The sequence below is a fragment of the Rhodnius prolixus genome, unplaced genomic scaffold (assembly GCF_049639745.1).
Source record: "Rhodnius prolixus isolate KJV_2025 unplaced genomic scaffold, Rpr scaffold_2, whole genome shotgun sequence".
NCBI classification, from domain to species: Eukaryota; Metazoa; Arthropoda; class Insecta; order Hemiptera; family Reduviidae; genus Rhodnius; species Rhodnius prolixus.
The window spans coordinates 13406868-13430440 of NW_027411592.1; the positions used below are offsets into that span (position 1 = coordinate 13406868).

Below are 23573 nucleotides of genomic sequence, written 5' to 3' on the forward strand. Positions count from 1 at the left end.
AAAATCTTTCCTCTTTGCCTTTTAGGGAGAAGTACTGCAATCGTAGTTTATTTTTCTTACTCCTCTTAAAAGGAAGTACTGAAATCGCAGTTTAATTTAGCTATTTACGTACAAATACCTTCCTATGTTATTCAAAACGCTTTTTCAAAAAAATTGTTATTGAGGATGGTTTGGGGGAACGCAACTATAATCATTCTATAAAAAGATCTCTCCAGTGGTAGTTACGGTTCCGACTTAACACCTTATCAGATTATAATGATAGAATTGCTTATTCCAAATTTTAAAAAAATCTGTAAAGAAGATATGTAACTTTGTAAAATAGACAAAAAGGAAAATCTATCCAAAAGGTACAAAAATCTCCTTAACAAAAACTTACAGTTTAAAATGTTAAGTATAAGGGTTGATTAAACGCCAAAAGGTACACAAATCAGCGAGTACCCAACATTTCATTAATACTTCATTAATAGTCAAGTAATTCTACTGCATTAATTTTCATTAATAAATTATTTTTTAGAATTTATTAGATGTCACAGACCCTTATGCTGGCCACTTCATTTATAATATTTTTTTGTTATAATTATGATAAATCACATATACGATATACGTACATGCATGTTAAAGTAGAAAAAGACAAAGTTAGAGTAGGCTACTGTCTTGAATTCGTCTTACCGAAATATTCGTGAGCACAAATAATACACAGATAATAACAAGTAGATTATTCAACAATAATTATTCATTTCTCAATTGTAATTTAATTTAGTCCCCCTAATTTTACTTATAGTAAAATCCTGGAATAATTAGCTGTCCTAAAAATATGCATATCTTATTTACTTTATATTACACATATACAACATTGTGGTATGAATACCTAGATTGAGAATGTAATTGAAGAAAACTATATTATTTGCGATAAAGCCAGATAATTATTACCTATTATTATAAACGTTTGACTACTTCTTACAATAACAATTACTTTAATCGAAGAATGAACTTAAACCGACGATTTTTATTTAAAAATAAAAATAAATAAATAAAATAAAATCATTAATGTAAGTTTTTTATAAAAAAAAGTTTTGAATTTTTTAGCCTCATATTTTTTTTTCTTTTTAACCTGTAATTAATAGTTTGATTATTATAAATAACTAGATATTACAGTCAATCTACAGTGCTACTTGAAAATATATTTTGTAGACGAAAATGGCCAGCATAAGGGTCTGTGACATCTAATAAATTCTAAAAAATAACTTATTAATGAAAATTAATGCAGTAGAATTACTTGACTATTAATGAAGTATTAATGAAATGTTGGGTACTCGCTGATTTGTGTACCTTTTGGCGTTTAATCAACCCTTATACTTAACATTTTAAACTGTAAGTTTTTGTTAAGGTTGAGATATGACTTCCGCAAGATTAGAAAATAATCATTACTCTTCAACCTACTGACATGCATCGGTCGCCGGGGACCGATACAGCAGTCAACAACGTGTTTTAAACGTTTAGATAAAATATATTTATTATAGGCGTCTGTCAAATATTTCCTTCAAGTTGATTAATTGAAAATGGAAATGTATATCTTGTTACAGAAACTGTTTCTTGCAAGCAATTGATAATAAATACTATCCCTGCTCTAAATAACTTTAATTTCAAAGTGTCAGGCAATCAGAAAGTTGTGGATGCTATCTTAAAAGAGATATTCATTATAATTTTCTCTAACCGTGGCTCCTAAAATTAACAATTTTTTACTTCTTATTATAGCTTATAATTGGAATTGCATGGATTGTATGCATTTTTGAAATTTAAATCTCATGTTTCAATGGGTATTAATGTGTTGAAGCCTCATAAGTATATAAAAAGGCTTTGCGTACGTGTATAATGTCTTTGAAAAATGAAAATTTGACATCCTGTTTTTTTATTATACCAATCCGTAACTGCCACTAAGATATGATTTAAATACTTACAGGTGTTGATTCCGACATTAAGATTAAAAAAAAAAAGTAGCAGCCTGGTTTAAAAGCGAATCCCAGTTATAAATGTATGGAGTAATTACATGTATCCGACTTAAAATGGGAAGAAGACGATGGTAAGAAAACCAAGAGGAACACTGCAAATGAAGTGCAAAAGAAAATTTCTAGTCTCTTTAAAAGTCTCTTAGAAGTAAGGAAATTACAACCTTGCCGCTCGCCAGCGCAACGGTCAGGCCATGGAGGCTGCTGTCCACTTGAAAGAATTCGTAGACAGGTACGAAAGAAAGTTTTAAAATTATATTTCCTGAAAACTCCTGAAAGAATAATTCTGAAAAATGTATTTTTTTTATTTATTTATTTTCTTGTATTATTGTGTGTTTCAATTTTTTTAAATTGTTTTGTATTGTTTTATTTTTAATATCCAGGCCCTGAAGAAGGCAATATATTTGTCGAAACGTTGGCAAAGAGACCGAGTTGATGTTTTTATTTGGACCGATTCCTCGCTAATTTGATTCCTAAATATAATATTTTTACGTTCACTAAAAGATAATACAAATTCATGTTTTAAAATTAAATTGTGAATCGGGATTGTGATTGTGAATTTGATTGTTGACCTTCAATCATGCGCACTCAATTCCCTTGAATTTTCCGCATCACGTTATGCTTACTTTCTTTTCATCTATTATTTATATTTGATTTATTCAAAATATTAGCAAACCTTCTTGTTTTTATTGCAAAAATTTGTTTTCAAGTCTTAATCGTTCGATGGTAGATAATCTGATCAGACAACTTGCGGTGAAAGGAAAAAAAAAAAATTAATTCCTTTAGGACAACTTATGACTAAGAAGAAAAAAGAAAAATAAGTGTATTTATGTAAATATATGTCTAATTTTAACGTACTACATAATTTATTTTACAGGAGGATAAGAGTGCTGTAAACGCACTCCAGTGAGTTAGTAATGTAATCACTCTCTAGATCCGTTCTCTTCATCTTTTAAGAAACAACAAAACTAGTAAAGTGAATGGACCTGCAGGAGAGACAGGAGAAGTGTACAACCTAATTTTGTTAAGCCCTTTAAAATTGCCACTCCTCTTGGTTCTAGATTTACATTAAACTAAGGAGGGATGCAGCAAGTGAAAGAAAAAGGGATACAGGCGAACCTTCCTTCAGACAGGGGTTGAAAAAAATACGAGCCGATGTGAATAGGGGAGAGACAAACTCTGAGTGGCAGAAGAAGATGGAGGCTAGCAAGAGGATGTGACTTCACATGATGAATGGTTTAGATTCGCAAATTCAACATTTATTAAACCAGATGAAACACATTATAACGTCCACTCTCTGATCAAGTATGTGCGTGTATTCTCTCTCATCCTTTTTCTCTTTTTTCAAGATCATTTTTCATCTTGCATTTTTTTCTTGCTTTCGGTTTTTAGTTATAGAATAGTGATTTGTAATCTTAGCAAGGACAAAATTTATTATCTCCGCAGGTATTGCTCGCCAGAGGATCAGTCAAAACTGAAAGGCAACTTCTTTTTTATCCATGATTTAACTACTTATTACTGGAATGTCGCATTAATTTTCAACTAAAAAAATTATATAAAAAAAAAAGCGAAAGTTTTCTCTGAACGATTTTAGAGAAAATGGTTTTTTAATTTAATTTTGTCAATTGCTTTTTTTCTGAGATGAGACAACTTTGAGTCCTAATTTTAAGGACTCATTCATTATATTGTAAAAATGTCATGTTTAAAAAAAGAGATAATTAAACATGGTAATAGAATATTGTGAATCGTTAATTAATTCAAAAACAAGACAAAAATACTGCTAATTATTTTTGTTTTCCTAGAGTCTTGGTCATCTTCAGGGCTTATTCTATAGGCAATTACAATACATTTTACGTTCTTATATTCTATCTTTTGTCTGTCTGCTTATGAACTGAAGTAAATTGATAAAATAAATTTTTGTTGTATTAGAGATTGAATGCGATCTCAACCATTTCAGTCTCAAAACTGGGTACGTAGTTATGTCCGCGTCACTATCGAACAGAAAATTTACGACCTGCGAATACTTGTATTCTGGCCAAAGGAATGAGCTAAGCAGTAGATGAGTTAGGAACACATAGTGTGGTCCTTGAATCACGGATGAAGCGTAGTATAGTTCTAATTTGTAGCACAGAATTTCCTGGAAGTTCTTAGTCTATCTTGTCGCATAATACCTATTTAATAAATGAATTTCTTATTTTTTGTTTTAGTTTTTTGAGGATCTAAGACATTTAGCACCCCTTATTTGGTCTATTCGGCATTTTAAGATATTACCAACTGGTAATTAGTGAGAATATATTTATTTGAAATTTAGGTATAGCGGGCTGCCAAATTAATGGAATCCAACTATTAGCAATTGGGAATATTTATAATTAATGACTTTACAAAGTGAACTATTAATGAAATATTTAAAGTTTATAACATTTAAATCGAGGGTTTTCAATCATTACAAGTCTGAAGAACAACTAATGCACATGAAATGTTTCCCACTACATCAAATAGCCAGTTTATACAATAGCGTTTAGATCGACTAGTAACACATGAAATTTTTGAAACCTTCACATTTCTTTCAAGTTTACTTCCCTTACTGTTAGCAGTTTCTGATTGTCTCTCAAATAATTTATTAAGAGAGCAGTCGCAAAGCAAAAGTAAACCGTTCTACTAAATAAATAAGAGTAAAAATTAAAATGAAAATAAACTGTTACATTAGTAACAGTAAATATCAGCATATATTAAGCAATTATCTTAATAAACTAAATAAATAAATTTAAAGACAGCAGATAAAACGGAAAGTGTAACAGGAAACTTAGTTGATAATTCTGACTGCTTATTAGTTATCAATGAGCCAGGCCGTATAAATGGAACAATGTTGAATAGTTGATATAAAAGTAGTATCTGTGACCGTATTGTTATAATTTTTTAGTGAAATTTCATGGTAAACGCAAACTTGATTATTTATTCATTTGAACGCAAGTGACCAAGGCAGTTATTGTGTGGCTTATTTTTATTTTTGACAACACCTTTTATTTATCAACCAGTTTTATTTAAATTTAAGAACACTTTTTGTGAGTTAAGGAAAATCTCCGAAATGGATTTGGTGACTTTATTGGCAGTTTTGGCTGCAATGCTAGCACTTTATTGGCCGGAAGAATTAGATCCCTCGCTAAAACCCAAAGATTCTTCAGAATTATTATTGCAAGGCAACCAACTTCATTTTGACTTCATTATAGTGGGTGCTGGATCTGCAGGTTACTAAATTTGGTTATAACTTTACAATGTTCCCACAGGAGTAGAAATCGCTAAATTAGTTAAGATGCATGTTAATTGTTACAGGGTGCGTTTTAGCCAACAGACTTTCAGAAAATCCGGATTGGAAGGTGCTCTTGATAGAAGTCGGAGGACCAGAAAATTACTACACTGATGTACCTGCTTTAATAGAAACGCTTTACAATACGAAATATAATTGGAATTATAGTACGACCAAACAACATTATTGCTGTTTAAGTAAGTTCGGAAAATTTTCTCTGAAAATCGCCCCAATTTTCATATTTTAAGAGTAAGTGCACTATTGACCTACAGTTAATTAACTTATTGAATTCTAATTTTAGATACCGACGGATATTGTAATTTCCCAAGAGGACGGGGCATGGGCGGTTGCAGCACTATAAACGGTATGATGTATGTCAGAGGGAACCCGCGAGATTTCGATGAATGGGAAGAAATGGATAATCCTGGATGGAATTATAACAGTGTATTGCCATATTTCCTCAGATCTGAAAACACGACAATAAAGGAATTAATTGATTCACCTTATCACTCTACAACAGGACCTCTCAGTGTAAGTTATTGTAATTACAGACTTCCTATTAATGAAGATTTTATTCAAGCCGGCAGAGAATACGGCTTGGATGTCATAGATTATAATGGAAAAACGCAAAATGGTATAGCATACACGCAATTCACAATCCGAGATGGAGTGACGAGATGCAGTTCATCCAAAGCTTATCTAGATCCAATAAGAGACAGAGCAAATTTATTCATATTTATGAACAGTTTAGTTACTAAAGTTTTGTTCAGTGCGAGTCCAACAAGACGTGCTATTGGTGTCTACTTTATATCTGATGGAGTACAATATGACGCTAGAGCAACCAAGGAAATTATATTGTCGTCTGGAACTATTGAGACCCCTAAACTGCTAATGCTTTCTGGAATCGGTCCTAAGGATCATTTGCAACAATTGAATATTCCGATAGTTGTTGATTTGCCCGTAGGGAAACATTTAGTAGATCATGCTGGAGTGTTTGCGGCTTATAAAATAAATACAAGCGTCTTTAATTGTTGCCGTGAGTTCACAAACAAAACCATAGAAGAATATGCACGAGATAATGATGGAGAGTTGGCTTCATTTAATTGGCAAGTTCTAGCTTTCATACAAAGAAAGATGATGCCTTTCAATGCTTGGTTTTCGATGGCTATTGGCGTTAGTGGTTTCAACTATTCGGTACACCAAGGGCCAAAAGCTCAAATTTTAATTACGTTATTAGATCCAAAATCGGTGGGAGAGATACGACTAAAAAGTAATTGTTACAAGGATGGTCCACTTATAGATCCAAAATATTATTCCATCAGATCGGATATGGTTGGACTGATGTGGGCATTAAGAGAACTGGCAAAGTACATGTCAGCTGCTGCCTTGGCTAAATATTCGCCTGTCTGGGATGTGTCCGACGTATCAGAATGTTTAAATTACTTTAGTGAACCTGTTACCGATCAATTTCTTGAATGTTATTTAAAATATCAAGGTAATACGGTCTCTTATCATCCGGTAGGAACAGCGAGAATGGGTAGAGACAGTTACAGTTCTGTGGTGGATTCTGAGCTAAGAGTGCATGGTATTCCAAATCTCAGAGTTGTGGATGCGTCCGTAATGCCTAAAATAACCAGAGGTAACACTAACGCTCCAACAATAATGATTGGAGAAAAAGGGGCTGATCATATCATCAGCACTCACTCTTTAAAAAACAGGAAATGATGAAATGGTCAAGTACAAAAATTATTTGTTAATTAGTTGATTGTTAATTTTAATAAACTCATATTTTACCTAACTTTTCTAACCCAACCTCCCGTTCATTGCTGCCTATTCCATCTCTTTTTACGAGCTATTGCAAAATAAAGAAAAACAAATTAGAAATTTGGCCGTCACTTAGCTCAACTGATCGATCACTTACTTATAAAGCTTTAATGGAATAATCTTGTTGATGAGCAGAGGGGATTGGTTGGAACGTCAGTACTCTGACGCGAAATTCTAAAGGAAAAGGCAGAAATGATTCGGAAAATATTATCTCCCCTCCTAGGAAAAAGTTAAAAGCGCAAATCTCTATATATATATTTTTTAGATTTTAGCATAGATTTCATCCCATTGTAATCGTTACCCGAGGGACGATTGGGAAACAACCTTGGATAGGCTGCTGAACTTATCTTAGCAAGTTAATTACGATATAATTTCTAAAAATGATGAATATACTGCAAATACGAGTAAAGCCATGAATTGTGTCCATTTCTAATTTGCTAGGATTTATTTGATTGAAGTACTGCCTAAGCAGGCTTCAGAACCAGTAGAAAAATTCCTCATTCATGCTAATAGACAGCACATCTGCATTGTAGGAAACAATTTTTGTCAACAAATAACAAACAGCGCATTAAAGTTTTATTATTAAATAACATTTTCTGAAAGTTCGAGACTCATATCTGAGTCAGGTGTTTATTTAAACAGATTATATGTTTTCTGTTCACGGCATCTTAATTATTAAGTACCAAGTAAGCTATGTATTGCAACGGTTCACCAAAACCCTGTAATATGTAAATTCAAGTTAAATAGAGATATGTATTTACTTGTGGAGCCTTTGCCGTTATTACGTTTAGTTACATCTGGTGTTTCCTAATGACATATGAAGTAACATTAAGAAAGGCAACTGATTTATACCTTAATGAATTAAAAAGAAACCTTGGAAATCTTGGTAGAAGTTTTTGTGATTGATAAAGTTGGAAGATAATTTGAATGAGAAGAGTGAACCTCTAATTATTTTATTATTCCTACTTTTTAATGAAAAAAAAAAATCTGGGGCTCCGTTTTCAGTGTGCTTCTGTTCTCTTAGTTAACAGTTCCATCATCAATTAGTGAACTGTAAAAGGTTGATGATTTGTGTCGAAGAGGAAATCGTAAGAACAGGCAGCTTGATTCTAATCCCCGGAACTCTTCGGGAAGAATTATTCTCCGTTTACTTTCTTCCTGTTTTACAATCGGAATGATCTGATTATTTACAGTAATCATTTATTAGTTACAATTGAAATGACTGTTTTGGAAATATTTTAATATAATCAAATGTAATTCACAACTTTTTTTTTAATAAACGAACTCGGCGGTTATTCCATTTGTTTAATTTTCTCTTGTTGTTTAGTGCGACTCTTGAGTCAAATTAGTTTTCACTTTTATTAGCGACATGTTGACCCTTCTAAAATTTTATACGCTTGCTTCCCAGTCGCCTTTCAGTTGGTCTTCTGTTCTGTTGTCACCTGTCTTCTGTCTGACGGAAATGTAGAAAAGAAGTTGTCGAGTTTCTCTCATTGTAGTCTGTGACCTCTAAAGTCCATTTTGACTTGCGCTTTTCCGCTGCACATTTATAGAGTAAATTTCTAAAATTCTGTAAGTTTGATTTTAAAAGTCGCTCCATGATAATTTTTTAGTTCCCTAATTTTTAAAATACACTCCGCCTTAATATGAAATGTAGTTTTCTAGCTTTTGGTCGTTATCTTTTTACGAAATTGCAATTTGTAGTCGGTTATAAGAACTCGCACACCCTAAGCTCGGAACCCCACCAGTTGATCGATTCCAAATACTTTGCTACTTTTTTCGAGAACCTGATTGCTATCGCAAGATCATTTTATTGCTACTTGTTTCAAATTAGTTAGTATCAAAGTTCTTGATCGGTTCAGTTAGTGAATGCACCAGTTGTGGCAGCGTTTGAATGTTTTTTTTTGTGCTTGATTAAAAGTAGAATTATCTGTTACAGTTTCCTTTTTTAAGTTGCCTTCATGACTTTATTTTTAATTTCGAAAATATATAGCTGGTTTCTTAGTGTAAACATTGTTACTTCTTACGTGGAGTTTAATGATCATGTGTTATGAGGTTGTGTTCAGCATAATTCAAAACAGCAAAATCTTGTATAGTTCAGTTTCGATATTTCTTAAAAATTAGTCCCTCGCAATAATACAAGTATGTGGGTGATCATCGAGTAATTCGACATTTATAAACTGTTTAGCCTAAAGTAGAAGAGTTTCCAGTAAATTCCAATTTTGTATTTACTCGTTTTTATATAATTCTTGCTACTAGTATCATGAACTAGCAATGGCAAATTTTCGATTTATTTAAAGTGTATGGTGCAACAGTTGCGGTCAGTCTAGTAGCTAAACTGTAGAAAATTTGTTCTTAGTTTGGTTATGACTTTTCAATCACTATTTGATTAAAACTGTCCGGTAGGACAGTTGTATAAGGGTTGATCATCAAAAACTGCAGGAAAAAGCGTAACGTTGAAAAACACCCAACTTTGACAATTTTTTTCTCTTTTTCTATAAAAGATAAAATTCCCAAATTTTCTTTATAATGTAGGGCAAACCCTCCTTTATAACTGTAATTTTTTTGCAACAACCTAGATCTGATAGATTTTGAGAAAAAAGTTGCCGAAAATGTGCAAAAACGGCATTTTCAAAAATTGTTGTTGTTCTTGTTCTTCTTCTTCTTCTTGTTGTTGTTGTTGTTGTTGTTGTTGTTGTTGTTGTTGTTACCTTTTTTGTAAACTGCGTAGCGCCTAAACGCGTGAACCGATTTTCATGAATGAGGTGTCATTCGATTCGGAATTTTATGTAGATGTGCCTTTTGGGGGTCTCGTCGCTGTACATCGAATGGGAGAGGAGTTAGCCCCCTTTATGTAAGCCCCCTCCAAAATTATTATTACTAATTACTCTGTAAATCTTGGCCCGATTTTGATAAAATTTGGTAGGGTGATAGGGTTAGGGCTCCCCTACATAACATTAAAGCGACGATCTAATCTTACACTTGTTAAGGGGAAGTATAGCAATCGTTTCAAATTATCGACACGTGAACTGATTTTCATGAATAAAGTGTCATTCGAATCGAAATTTTGTACAGATTTGCATTTTAAAAGTCTCGACGCTACGCCTCATAAGGAGGGGAGTTTGCCCCACCCAAGTAAAGCCCTTTCTAAAACTATTATTACCAATATTTCTATAACGCTTAGTCCGATTTTGATAAAATTTAGCACGAAGAAGTGATTAAAGGTCCTCTACGTGGCAGTGAAGTGCCATCATGCTCTTACACCTACTAAGAGGAAGTCTTGCAACTGTTAAAATTATCAATGGGTGAACCGATTTACATCAATGAATTGTCGTTCGATTCAAAATCTTTGCCTCTTTGCCTTTTTGGGAGAAGTACTGTATTCGCAGTTTGTTTTTCTTACTCTTCTTAAAAGGAAGTACTGAAATCGCAGTTTAATTTTGCTAGTTACGTACAAATACCTTCCTATTTTATTCAAAACGCTTTCTCAAAAAAATTGTTATTGAGGATGGCAACTATAATCATTCTTTATAAAGATCTCTCCAGTGGTAGTTACAGTTCCGACTTAACACCTTTTCAGGTTATAATGATAGAATTGCTTATTCCAAATTTTAAACAAATCTGTAAAGCAGATATGTAACTTCGCAAAATAGACAAAAATGAAAATCTATCCAAAAGGTACAAAAATCTCCTTAACAAAAACTTACAGTTTTAAAAGTTAAGTATAAGGGTTGATTAAACGCCAAAAGGTACACAAATCAGCTAGTACCCAACATTTCATTCATGCTTAGTTCATATAATTTAAGTAATTTTGCTGCATTAACTTTTCCTTCACATTTTTTAGAATTTATTAGATATCACAGACCCTTATGCTGGCCAGTTCATTCATAATATTATTTTGTTATAATTATGATAAGATGTATATTATATCCGTTTTTAAATAGGTACTTTATTTTAACTCTATTCCGAATTATTCTTCGGATTTAGCTTTAATTTGCCCTTTATTCTGAGATGTCACATATATACGATATATGCAAAAGTAGAAAAAGACAAAGTTAGAGTCGGCTACTGTTTAAATTTGAATCACGGATTTAAAAGAATATTTCAGTCTTGAATTCGTCTTACCGAAATATTCGTGAGCACAAATAACACACAGTTAATAACAAGTAGATTATTCAACATTATTTATTCATTTCTCAATTGTAATTTAATTTAGACCCCCCTAATTTTACTTATAGTAATTTACTGGAATAATTAGATGTCCTAAACGTATGCATATCTCATTTATTTTATATTACATGTATACAACATTGTGGGAAGAACACCTAGATTGAGAATGTAATTGAAGAAAACCATATTATTTGCGATAAAGCCAGATAATTATTACCTTTAATTATAAACGTTTGACTACTACATAAAATAACAATTACTTTAATCGAAGAATGAACTTAAACAGACGATTTAAAAAAATAAATAAAATAAAATAAATAAATAAAATAAACAAAATCATTGATGTATGTTGATGTAAGCATTTTTTCAAAAAGTTTTTGAATTTTTTAACCTGTAATTAATAGTTTGATTATTATAGATTAATATTAATAGATATTAAAGTCAATCTACAGTGCTACTTGAACAAATATTTTGTAGATAAATATGGCCAGCATAAGGGTCTGTGATATCTAATAAATTCTAAAAAATGTGAAGGAAAAGTTAATGCAGCAAAATTACTTAAATTATATGAACTAAGCATGAATGAAATGTTGGGTACTAGCTGATTTGTGTACCTTTTGGCGTTTAATCAACCCTTATACTTAACTTTTAAAACTGTAAGTTTTTGTTAAGGAGATTAGTTTACAATTTGAACAATTTTTTTTATTTCTATTACTACTAGAATTTTCTTAATGGACAACTTTTGATAAGGAACACCAATTATACAACAGGAAAATAATAGAAAGTACACCTCAAAAAGTTATCAGTTATAACTTTTCCACGTTTAATCAATACCAATACTACTTAACTTGTAGATTTCCAATTAAATGTATAAAGGGGTAACAGACTTTCCTTTGACCAAGTGATTGCACACACGTGCTATCAATTTCCCATAATTGTTGACCTGTTTCATTTAATTATATGTACGTCATTTCAGTAATTTTTCAATTACTTAAAACAACATTGAAAATTAAATTCTGAGGCAGTTTTAGTTACAATTAAATTTTATTTTTTGGAGCTAAAGAAAGAATGTCTCCTTCAATACCAGCGAGAAAAACCAAAACTTCTTTTTGATTACATTAAAGTAGGAGCTGGATCTGCAGGTAACTAAATTTAAAAACTGTTTTACACATGGCGCGCAAGTATCAATGTTTCTTGTTCTCATGATGTATTTTAGCAAAGAGACTGTCAGCAAATGTGGAAGCGATCCTTGATAGAAGCTGGAGAATCTGACAATTGATCTGACGATGTACCTCGTATAGTAAAACTGGATATAATTGGAATTATAGAACGACCAAAAACAGTATTGTTGTTTAGGTAATTTTTTTGAATATTTTCTTACCTACGATTTTTACAGTCTGAGATTAAGTACTCAATCGATTTATAATTACTAAACAAGAACATTCACTAAACAGATGTACTTGGATTAGCGACAGCGCTTGGTGGATCTAAATGTGATTAGCCTTATTTTTATTTGGACGAGTTAAAGAAAGGTACGTGGAGAAGATAGATTTTATAAGTGACAAATGTATTGGTGTTACTTTCACATTGTCTTGCTAATTACTTTATGAACTTTCGATGCTGTTACTTTAAACAGTAACGTAATCGGTTGTTCGTTTCAGGCGGGGCTTAACCTACAACTACCAAATGGTGTCGTGGACGGGCTACTACTTTTATTATGTATGTGTACAAGCATTCATGTAAAAATATTTATAGGAAATCAGAAGTAATGAACTTGTAGAAAAATATTCTATGTTCTATATCGGTCGAAGGTGTACATAGTGAAAACACACTTGCTCATACTATTTGTCTTAAGAACCTTCTTTGCTACCTTATGATTTGCATTTCCGATATATTTTCATTATTGGCTCTCAACACGTTAGTTTGAGGAATCTCATTCTTTTTTCCTGAATAACAATAGTATGGTATGGTGTCTAAGGTTAAGTATTCAAAGCAAATTAATTAAGCCAAATTTGTATGTACTTATCTTCTCAATCACCTCCTCATTTATTAAAAGAGAAGTACACTTGTTTTAGTTCTCTTGGTAATATACTTCTTTTTTCTTTATTAGGACTGCGTCTATGTGAACAACTGGAGTTATTGGCGGTTAGTGTTTACCCATTGCAGAGTAGACTTCTTGGCCACTTCAGTATCAGACAACACTATTCACTAAAAGATGCTTAATTACCTGAAGTGGCTGTAGAGACTGTTAAGTATTAGAGATCATCGAACACCGCAAGCTAGACAACCTTCATTTTATTCTCCTGCGTTTAAAAGAAATGCCAACTTCACAGATCACTTTTTTATAAGGCAAGTGAATTATGGAAAAGCTCCAAGTAGCTTTTTTATTAAATATGATTTAATAATTCATTAGGGATTAGCTATGCGGTTAGCGTATTGGATTCCTAAGCGGATGTCCAGGGTTCGAATCCAGCTGCTGACCCTTAGATTTTCTCTTCTTAGGAGCTTCTTAAAGCTCACTGTCCGGTGATGGACAGTGTGTTCTGTAACCAGTGAACACTTTCCAGAAGCCGGCAGTGCACTCATATATTTCTGATTTTTCCGTAATTGGGAAAATATTCAATCTGCAATGTACTATTTGAATGGCAAGGCGGTTAGCTAACAGAGAGTTTCTCGTTAAGAAACAGGGAGCAGATAATTTGTCTCTACAAAAATTCAATAAAATTGCTGCATCCCGAGATCTGATATTATTAAATTAAGTATAACTTAGTATTTCGATTGAATGATTAACTTCGCGGAACCTAATATATCCAGAAATATTCACTGCTTTAAGAAAAATATAATATTGGGATTTTCTTCTAGATAGAATATTAATTGTGATTGTGAGATTTTAATGGTATCCTAAGATATGGACAGGGAGATAAGAGTGAGGATTATTCATGTTTTTGTAGTGCGTGATATAAATCGAAAAATTTGCCATTTTAAACTGATTAAAAATTTTGTAAAAAGTTTGTGTCTTTAATTTTAAAATTAGACAGTTTTATTTATTTATTTGTTTAATACTCCACAAATACACATGTGTTGTGGGCGATTTGAGTTGAAATTTATGAATTAAAATCTTAGGCTTTTGCTTCAATTTTAATTTCATTGAAGCAGAAGACTGCTGCTCTCGGATAAAAGCCAACAGATGGTTTGCGTTGTTGCATTTTGATGAAATTCACTTAATTGAATTGATTTTTCCGATTTTCTTTATTTTGTTTTCCAAATCGTCTCCTACGGTTTTCCTAAAATGAGCCATACTAATCTCATGTATTTAGGCGTAACATATAATATGTTTTCACATTAATTCAAATTGCAATATTTCCTTTGATGGGTTTTATCGGAGGAAGGGCCTTCCCCTAAAGTGAATTTTCAGAATTACTTCTGAGCATGAGTTTTCTTATTCTTAATTTCTTAATTGCTGAAATTGTCGATATAGTTGTAAGTGATCATTATTGGGGTACTCATTCTCTCTCAGGTGGAAATTGGACATTTTTTGTTTTTTGTTTAAACTTCGTACTAATAATAATTCCAGTTTTTCTTGATGCAATAGCTTACAAAATAAATGTTTCACCGTTTATAATGGCAAAACTGTGTAAACTGCTAAGTTCATAATAAATTCGATGGGAACCAGTGCACAACTTAGGTATTCTACAAAATTAGTGACCATTATGTGTGACATAACTGTTAGGAGAGTTTGGGAAGGCCGTTACTACCCGCTGCGTAACACTTTACTACCTTGATGGTGAAGAGAACTTAGTTTAGTGGCAGATGATGGAGCCTCTTCGGCGCTTCTATATCCCTAGAGATCGTGTATCCATCCGTCCCTTTAATGGAACTCACGCAGAAGATAGAAGAAGATGGGTTTAGCAAGGAGTGAGTTGGCAATTTTAAGAGATTACTTAAATGAGGTTATCCCTTAAAGCTAACCAACTCCTCCTACATTTCAAGGATGGTTTGCTTAGTCAGCAGACTAAGAGATAATTCAAATATGATTTTACTAAATACTTTTTGCATTTCTGAACATCAACCGTTAAAAATTTTTATTTATTTATTTTGTTTTTTGTTGAAGTAAAGCATATTCCACGTATCAAGGTACGCTAACATTGTGTACTTTCAATAATTTGAAAAAACTATTTTTAAAAAAAAGTGAAAAACTATTCGAACTGCAAATATTTAAGTAGACTTAACTAATGCATTTTTTTTAGAAGTTTGCTCGTAATTGCCTCCAATAATTTTCCTTTTTTATTTTGCTGTAATTTTCAGTTTGCGAATAATCGGTTTAAGAGGTAAATTTTGGATTTTTTTTTGCTTATGAGGAAGACTTTTCTTCAAGTTCGCACGCCAATTACCCACCCCAGTGGCTATTACTTTGATTTATTTGCAAGTTGTTTTGAGTAATTTGATGTTTAGTAGGATCAGAGGAAGAAGTAGAATTTATGCCCTTGAGAACAAGTATGAAAAGGAGGGCCGTCTCCGTTCGCTGGACTACTATAAGATAATACAATGAAGTAGCGTTTCATTTGTTACACCTGGGAAGTAAATTTATTTATTTGAGAGAAACTACACGTTTACAGAAAATATATGGCAATTTATTACGCGAGTTTTTGTGGGTTTCAACAACAAAATGTTTTTTCTTAATAATAGGAATATTATGCCTTTTAAACTTTTATAGGGATGCATTACTTTTAAATAATGTGCATTTTCTACCGCAAACTTGCAGTTGTTGAACATATATTAATTTGCATTACTTTTTAAATTCACATTTGCCAGAAATTATAATAAAATAATATTTATCACCGTTTCGGATGAAATTAGTTTGGTAATGCATAAATTATTGGCGGTGGATGATATTTGATTGTTGAACTAACCGCAATCCAATAATTTCTAGTTGTGTTGCCTCTCTGTTCTTGGATAAGTTAAGTTTGGTTTAGAATTGATTACCAGTCGAAGACAGTCTTATTGTTCAACAACGCAAATACCTCTCTGACAGGATAATAATCTTGTAACATAATAAAAAAATTATTAATATTTCCTAGAATTTGACACTAGTTTCTGTGTATACAAAAATGTTCTTTAGCTCGCTCAGAAGCTTGAACCCTTGCCATTTACATCTTTAAAAACAATATGTAAAGTAGGTGTTTCCTTTCATAAATGGTTCACATAAAATTCCAAGTCACTTACATTGAATTTATTCTATGGCCCAAGCTACAGTTTTTATGCGGGAGAAATTTGAAACTGCATTTTACGGAAACTACAAAATTATGGCGTTTCATTGGGTTACTCTACTTAAATTGAACTCAGGAGGGTAGTAACATTTAGTTACAGAAGTAAAGACATCCACTTTCATGGAAGAGATATAGATATTAAGCGCACTTACTACAGCCTTAAGCATTATAATAACAGTGTGCTTTTTTGAATTCATTTTTTTTTAAATTGTTTAAATTACATAATATCAAATTGAAATAATATTTATTTGTGGTCATTTCTTCAAAACTTCTTCAAAATGCAGGTACTATTGATGGATAGTCTTTTGAAATAAATAAAAAGAATTGTTTCAGTTGGGAAATGATTGCATATCTCTGGTTAAAGAAACTAGATCTATATTCTTTGATGAAGAAACTTGGCAAAACAAAATGTAGAAGCTGAAGTAATCGATCCCTTTCCCTCCACTTCTGTCACAAGATGTTCACTTATAGGAAATATATCAGGGATGGATCAGTTGAAGAAAGAAGGGTAAAGTACTTCACTTGCTGCTTGATGCGCTTCGGTATTCCAAGCTGTTCAGATTTGCGAACGATTGAAGCCTTGCTAGTAGTCTCCTGAATACTAACCAGCAAAACTTCTTCAAGGGTTCTTACTCTAGATCCCTATCATATATACCAGACGTCTTTGTATATTAGAGTGTGCGTATGTATATTTGTATTTCTTACTTACAATAAGAAAGAAAGTAAATAAGAAGAAATAACCGGAACAGTAAAAATCTCCGGAGAACTCAATCATACCGCAGATGGCGTGTTTAAATTTTCATTAATCTTAAAAGAAATCGTTGAATTCTGTTGAAGGAAGTGTGGCGTCACAACTTGCCCAAAGCGACTGTAATTATTGTTCTTTAAACAGACTTTTAAACTAAAGATTTAAGCCTAAAATACTTTGTGAATAATCTTAAATTTTACTTTTTTGATAGTAGGTTTTTACATTCCAATATTTATTTAAATTAAGGGGTTATCTTATAAGGAATGAAGTTATTTATTGACCAACTTTGACATTACTTCAGTAATAGTGATACTTCCGATAGTCGTGATTATGGCCAATTGTATAAGTAATTATTAATAATAGAAATCCATAAAGGGTCAGTAATCTAATGGAATTCATTTTATTTTTCGAAATCTTGGAATTTATAAACCTAATTAATTAGTAAGCACTATTCCAACCTTATCACCCTCATTGTGAAGATATCTGAATCCTATTGGCTTTAAAGTAATTTCACGTCATCAGGGCCGGCAGCTGGATTCAAACCCGTGATTTCCACGTGGGAATCCAATGCGCTCACCACTAATCCCTCCCCTCTCTTAGAATCTATTGTTATTATTGGTATAACAAATTGTTTATATTTATCCGTTAGAGAAACAAAGAATTTTTTGTTCAGATTTTTTTTTTTTGTTTTATAACTGTTTAGCGTGGAATTTGAGTAAAACGTAAAAACTGCCGGAAATACAGAGAGTTATGCACAGTTCAAATAAATGCCGCAATCAATCTAGAGGAATGAAAGATATCCTGGCTCTTTCAGATATTTGAAGAATAAAACCTGATGATGAATTTGCAGTTTTATTTTTATTTGCTTTTGTTTAGTTTTGTGTTTGTGTATCGTTGATTTTATCCAGCGCTGCGGACTTGACCACTTTATCCTTTTGTTTCGTTTAGTTTTCATTTAATAACATTTATCGTTTTTGAATAGTTGTGTTTGTACGTATAGTGGTAAAATATTGCCATTATTGCCAGCTGCACCGGGATCTTCGTAACCAACCTGTCCTTTCAAGAAACATTTACACTGCTGTAGTCAGAAATACTGAGATACTTTCAGAGTGGTTTTTCAAAATGAAGTTTTTATTGCAAAACAAAAAGGACTTGGAAAAATGACTGGAATATGATAAAAACTAAATACAAAATTTAATGTTTTATCTGGGCATGACAATTTGTAGTAAAATATTTTGGAATATTAATTGGAGTTTTCTAGCCCTTTTTTCATTTGACTTTTAAATATTGAATTTAAACATTGTTGGCCAAAATAGATCCAAAAACCATGGCTTGTGTTAATATTATTATTAATAAAATAAGGGCGGTGATTTGAATTCTGGTTTGAAAATGAAATGTTTCTGAGCGAAAAACACCATCCCTGAGTTACACCCAGTGCTGCTTAATGAATTCGTTTTGAAAGATACCCACATTATTTTATACAAAAAAGTTTAATATTGATAATATTTTTTAAAGATAATTCTTAATATATTTTTAATAACCAATTCGTCGAAGTTCAAGTGTCCAATAGTTTTACATAACAGTAATTCACTCGAATTCTGCTTTCACTTAGGTTTGAAGCAATATATCGTATATGTAAAAATCTAAAACACACGAATTTCTTTTTCAGTTTTAATCAGTTTTTTAATTTAATTTAGTGTATTTTTGATTATTTGTAGAGCCAAGTACTTCAGCAACAACTTGGTTTTAGCCGTAAAAATCCAAAATCGTTTAAAATATCCAAAAGTTTTTAAAGTCCACCTGGAATATTTCTTATAAATCAGTTCATAGTAAGCATAATAAATATCACTTGGATGTTTAGTATTCAGTTCAATATTTTAGTATGAGAATTAGTTCCGAAAAAATGAGAAAATCCTCTAGCGCTTTAAAGAAGATTTGTGTAATGAGATAGATGAAGCCAGAATATAAAATGTAATCGGTACTACTAAAACAAAAGCAATACTTTTGATTAGGAATTTCTCATTGGACTTGCCACTTTTCCTTAAAATATAATACTTTTCATAATATTGCATCTGTGCGTTTCATTTTTCAATATGTACTCTCTTGCTTAAAAAGTGCTTTTCCTACAGGATATTTACCAGAATCAATTATAGATTTTCACTCCTTGCAACATTTAGGTAACTCAATGGAAAAAGTATTTAACGAAAACGATTTATCCTGAGCATATTTAGTTAAGAAGTTGTGGACACGCTGCAGCTCTGTATTGCACAATGCACAAAACGGTCTTATATTTCCTTTAATTATTTTCGTTTAATTCAAAGTTCATTCAGCCATGCAACCTTCCTGTAGGCTACTTTCTATCTACCTTGTGAATTGAACAGGAGAACTAATCATTCTTTCTTCAGAATCCGTTAGTGGGACATTCTTACGATTAAACAAACTGAACTTTTATTTGCGTTCAAAATTTAGTCGTTATAACTGAACTTATTTATTTAATACATTTCTTTGTCTAATAAAATTAATTTACTTTTATAAACTGTACAATTAACAGTTCTGGTTGTACTAGGTCAACTGACGATAATGTCTGTTTCTTTTTTTTTTTATCATCTTGTAACTAAATTGGAAGAAAGGGTTTATGAAGTAGAATCTTTTCCAGAAAGTGTTGTAACCATGACTTCAAAAAGAACTATGAATCTACGGCGCTTTTTCAACATTTTAAGAAATAGGTTTTATGAAGTAATTCAGTGTATTCAAGGAATCACTTGGACATTTTTCTTGAGTAAATCATTGTTTTCTACCCAAATTTATCAGCTGAAAATTGTACTTCACAAAGCGTTTTTATTTTTCAATTTTCCACGACCTTCTCAAAGAGCCACCTGCATTTGCACTCTTGCATCAAATGTCTGTGAGCATAATAAAATGAAAATAAACTTTTATTCTTTAAAATTCTAAATGTATATAAAATTGGCCAATATTTTTGAAAATTCTTTATAAGCGTTTCAAACACTTTAAAAGTAGAAGAATGAGCATAATGTGATTGCTCATAACACGGTGTGACTTGAGATTTCCTCAGTTAAGTTCAAATACTATCGTTTTCAGTAAGTAATTGGTAACATTAAACTTCTTATAGTCAGCGGGTTGTAATTTAAGACCAGTCTTAGTGGAGTTTGTGTTTGTTGTCTCTGAATGACCAACGGTCAATTAATTAAATCTCCCCCGTTTATAACTACAATTTCGTAACTCAATACTTAAGTCAGGGTTTTAATATTAATTATTTAAGGCTGCAATTACTTGGGACTTTATTACTGTTTTCGAAATGTTAAATGTGGGGCGGGGCATTAATTTGTATCTTGTAAAGATTAATGTATACGTACGTAATTTATTACTGATTTTAGGTATCAGTTTAGATTAGTGCAGCGCTATGACACTTGAATACTTAAAACTTGCAAATCTCAAACTTGATTTCTTAAAGTAAATAGAAAATTAAATTCACAATAACTGTGTATAAAAAGTCGTTTTTGAAGAATAAAATAATAGTGATCGTAGAAGGCGTAGGATGCTCGAGTTGGCGGACTCCTTTGTAGTCATGTTTAGCGGTGCTACATCCGTCTCAGTCCACACGGATCCGATAGTGGGTGATAATGTCCTCGAATAAGTAAAAATCGGGTTTGGACACTCCCACGACTACCAGTCACTGCAATACTGGAGTTGTTGGCTTTTAAGTACTTTTTAATTTTCCCTCCAAAATGCCCCCAAAAAAAGTTAACCAGAAATATTATTTAAATAAAAAACTTGATGTAAATACGGAGGAGTTAAAGGAAAATATGTAAGAAATTTTGGGGAGGCAAAAATTAAAAACAATTCATAATCCAGCAAGTAATTCGGTAGTTTTTGGATTTTCTGCGACATAAAACTGCATTTTGTTGTTCAAAACATGCAGATTGAAGTTATACACTTTAATGAATTGGTACTTTAGAGGTACGAATAGCATCCTCTATTCCATAAGTCCCTTTAATCGTATTATCTTGAAAAAATTTATAAAATAATAGTTTTACACTCAATATTAGTGCAACGAGTTTAGAAATTTAAAAGAAAATACTTATTTTGTATCAAATTTTTAAAATTCGTAAGTTAAAACCTTGAGAATGGCTGTAAGGAAAAATCATCTGAAAATTTCAGCTGAATTTAAATGAAAGTTTGACTGGTTTTATTTGGGGGTTTCTGAAATAAAAGGTCTAAATTGAAATTACACTCCTTACTAATTGAATCTTAATTAATTTTATAAAGGAAGTAATGCAATGTCTTAATGCAGCCGTTAGGAAATATAATTAGTCATTTCAAGGTGATCAGAATGTATGGCACGTATATATCTCGCACGTGCCATATTTTCCTCTTTACTTGAAAACGCCTGGTTTTTCCTGAGTTCACGTTCACATATCTAAGTAGTGATATTGAATTTGATTACTTATTCATTTTTGAATGTAAGTTCATGTACATTGTTTTTAAAGATTTTTTTCTTTAGTTTTTTGTGTTGAATATGAATAATCAGGAATCTTAGATTAAAATTGAAACGATCATCCTAACCTTTTCTTCAATTATTAAACGATTGAAAAGTTTTTAGCTAATTATATTTCATTTTAATTTAAGAAAAATAATTTTTTTCTCTATTGTTTTTTTTTTTAATTTAAAATTCTTAATAAAAATAGAAAATTGATTGAGAATACTCTACTTAGGTTAGTAGTAATATAATACAAATAAGCTTTCTTAGCAGGGAATAGTCTAGCAATATTTCTATTTTTCTGGTGGAAATCTCTAGATAAAAATATGAACACACACTGTTGTTCCAAACATTTGGTAAAGCACAATAATACTTTGTGGTTATTCTGGAAGTCAAAGAATGAAAGTTGAGGATTATAATAGAACAACAAACAACAGAAAGTCCAATTTCACAAACTAGCGTCCTGGAGAGTTTCTTTGAAACTTTTTATGAGAGCTTCTCATTTAGCGATAGAACTGCTGCTGCTTCAATGAAAACTGGTCTTCAGTTTGGGCTTTAAGCTAACAACCTACTCTGGAAAAGATAGTTTGGTTTTGGTCTGAAAGAATGTATTGGAAAAGGGGATGGAGAAATGAAAGAAATCAGGAAATCGAAAATCTAAGTGTTTGATCTGGAAACAGGGAATATTCTTTCATTATTTAGGATAGAAAATATCCTGAAAACCAATAGTTAGTTCTGTCAATCCTAGAAATGAGATGGACCGAAATTGAGTAATGTGTAAGGATTACATATATTATTTACCGTGCAAAGGAAGGCAAAGATTTGAGAGTGAGAGTATTTGGAAAATTGGTTGAAGAAAAAAATCATTGCACTGTAAACGGGAGTTAATCGTTTCCGAAACAGTTAATTCTAGCACCTATTATCGTACAAATTGATCATCCAAACCATTTCCATTACAAGTGTTTAATGAATAATAGTTTCAGTTAAAGGGGTGATATCTAGCTTATAATTATAATAATAAGTCTTTATAAAATTCTTTTTCTACATACATTCATCAATTAAAATAATTTGTCACAAAAGACATGACAGCAAAACTTTTTACAATAAATATAAACAGGAGCTAAGACAACCATCTTGGTCGTGGGCCGTCAGAAAAGAGTCTTATTAATAATTAAACCAAGCATTAAAAAAGGGAATTTAAATCATAATAAATTCTTATAACATTTAAAACTTGTTTGATCGGAAAGTGTAGGCATTGGTGCAGTAATTTGTTAAAATTACCCAATTTTTTCCGTTTGTTTCTTTATGCCAAAATATAGTATCTTGTTAGGCGTTCATTATTGAGAGAGAAAAGTCTTTTCCCACTTTGTGGCGGGCAATTTATGTAAGAGTGGTAACAAGTGAGAGCCCGAGGCTTTTACAGTGCACTGCTGGTCTATAAACTGTGTTCTCTGGTAATTAATTACACTGTCCATCACTTGACAGAATGAGCTCCTTGAAAGAAGATGTCTGAGAACTCGAACCTAGGATCTTCCGCTTGGCAATCTAGGGCAGTGACCTTTTTGATCTCTTCCTTTAAATGAAAAATGGTCAATACACTTTTTTTTTGCGATGAAATTTAATGAAGTGAAATATTGGGGAAAAAAATGAAAATAATAAAGCGAACAGCTGGGGCAGCATTGATCTCTTCTCCTTAACTGTCAGTTGTTTGCTACACTCAGGATATGATTTATTGCAATGAATAATTACTTTTTAG

At 31.8% G+C, this 23573-nt stretch overlaps 2 protein-coding genes across 10 annotated transcripts in view; one reads left to right on the top strand and one right to left on the bottom strand.

Annotated features, from left to right (window-relative positions):
* The window catches only part of LOC141448993 (L-sorbose 1-dehydrogenase-like), a 105054-nt gene extending 97334 nt beyond the window's left edge, over positions 1-7720 (top strand). For 5 of the 8 annotated variants that reach the window (XM_074117944.1, XM_074117945.1, XM_074117946.1 and 2 more), the window contains 4 exons: positions 1961-2238; positions 5079-5251; positions 5337-5507; positions 5612-7720. In XM_074117944.1, coding sequence (XP_073974045.1) covers positions 2201-2238; positions 5079-5251; positions 5337-5507; positions 5612-7035 — 1806 coding nt within the window. In that variant the 5' untranslated portion in view covers positions 1961-2200 and the 3' untranslated portion in view covers positions 7036-7720. Of the gene's footprint in view, positions 1-1960; positions 2239-3067; positions 3312-5078; positions 5252-5336; positions 5508-5611 lie in introns of all 8 variants that reach the window. The other 3 variants (XM_074117951.1, XM_074117952.1, XM_074117953.1) reach the window with 1 other exon arrangement.
* LOC141448991 (tyrosine-protein kinase transmembrane receptor Ror-like) overlaps positions 1-23573 on the bottom strand; it is a 164995-nt gene that overhangs the window by 134658 nt on the left and 6764 nt on the right. The window lies entirely within an intron of this gene.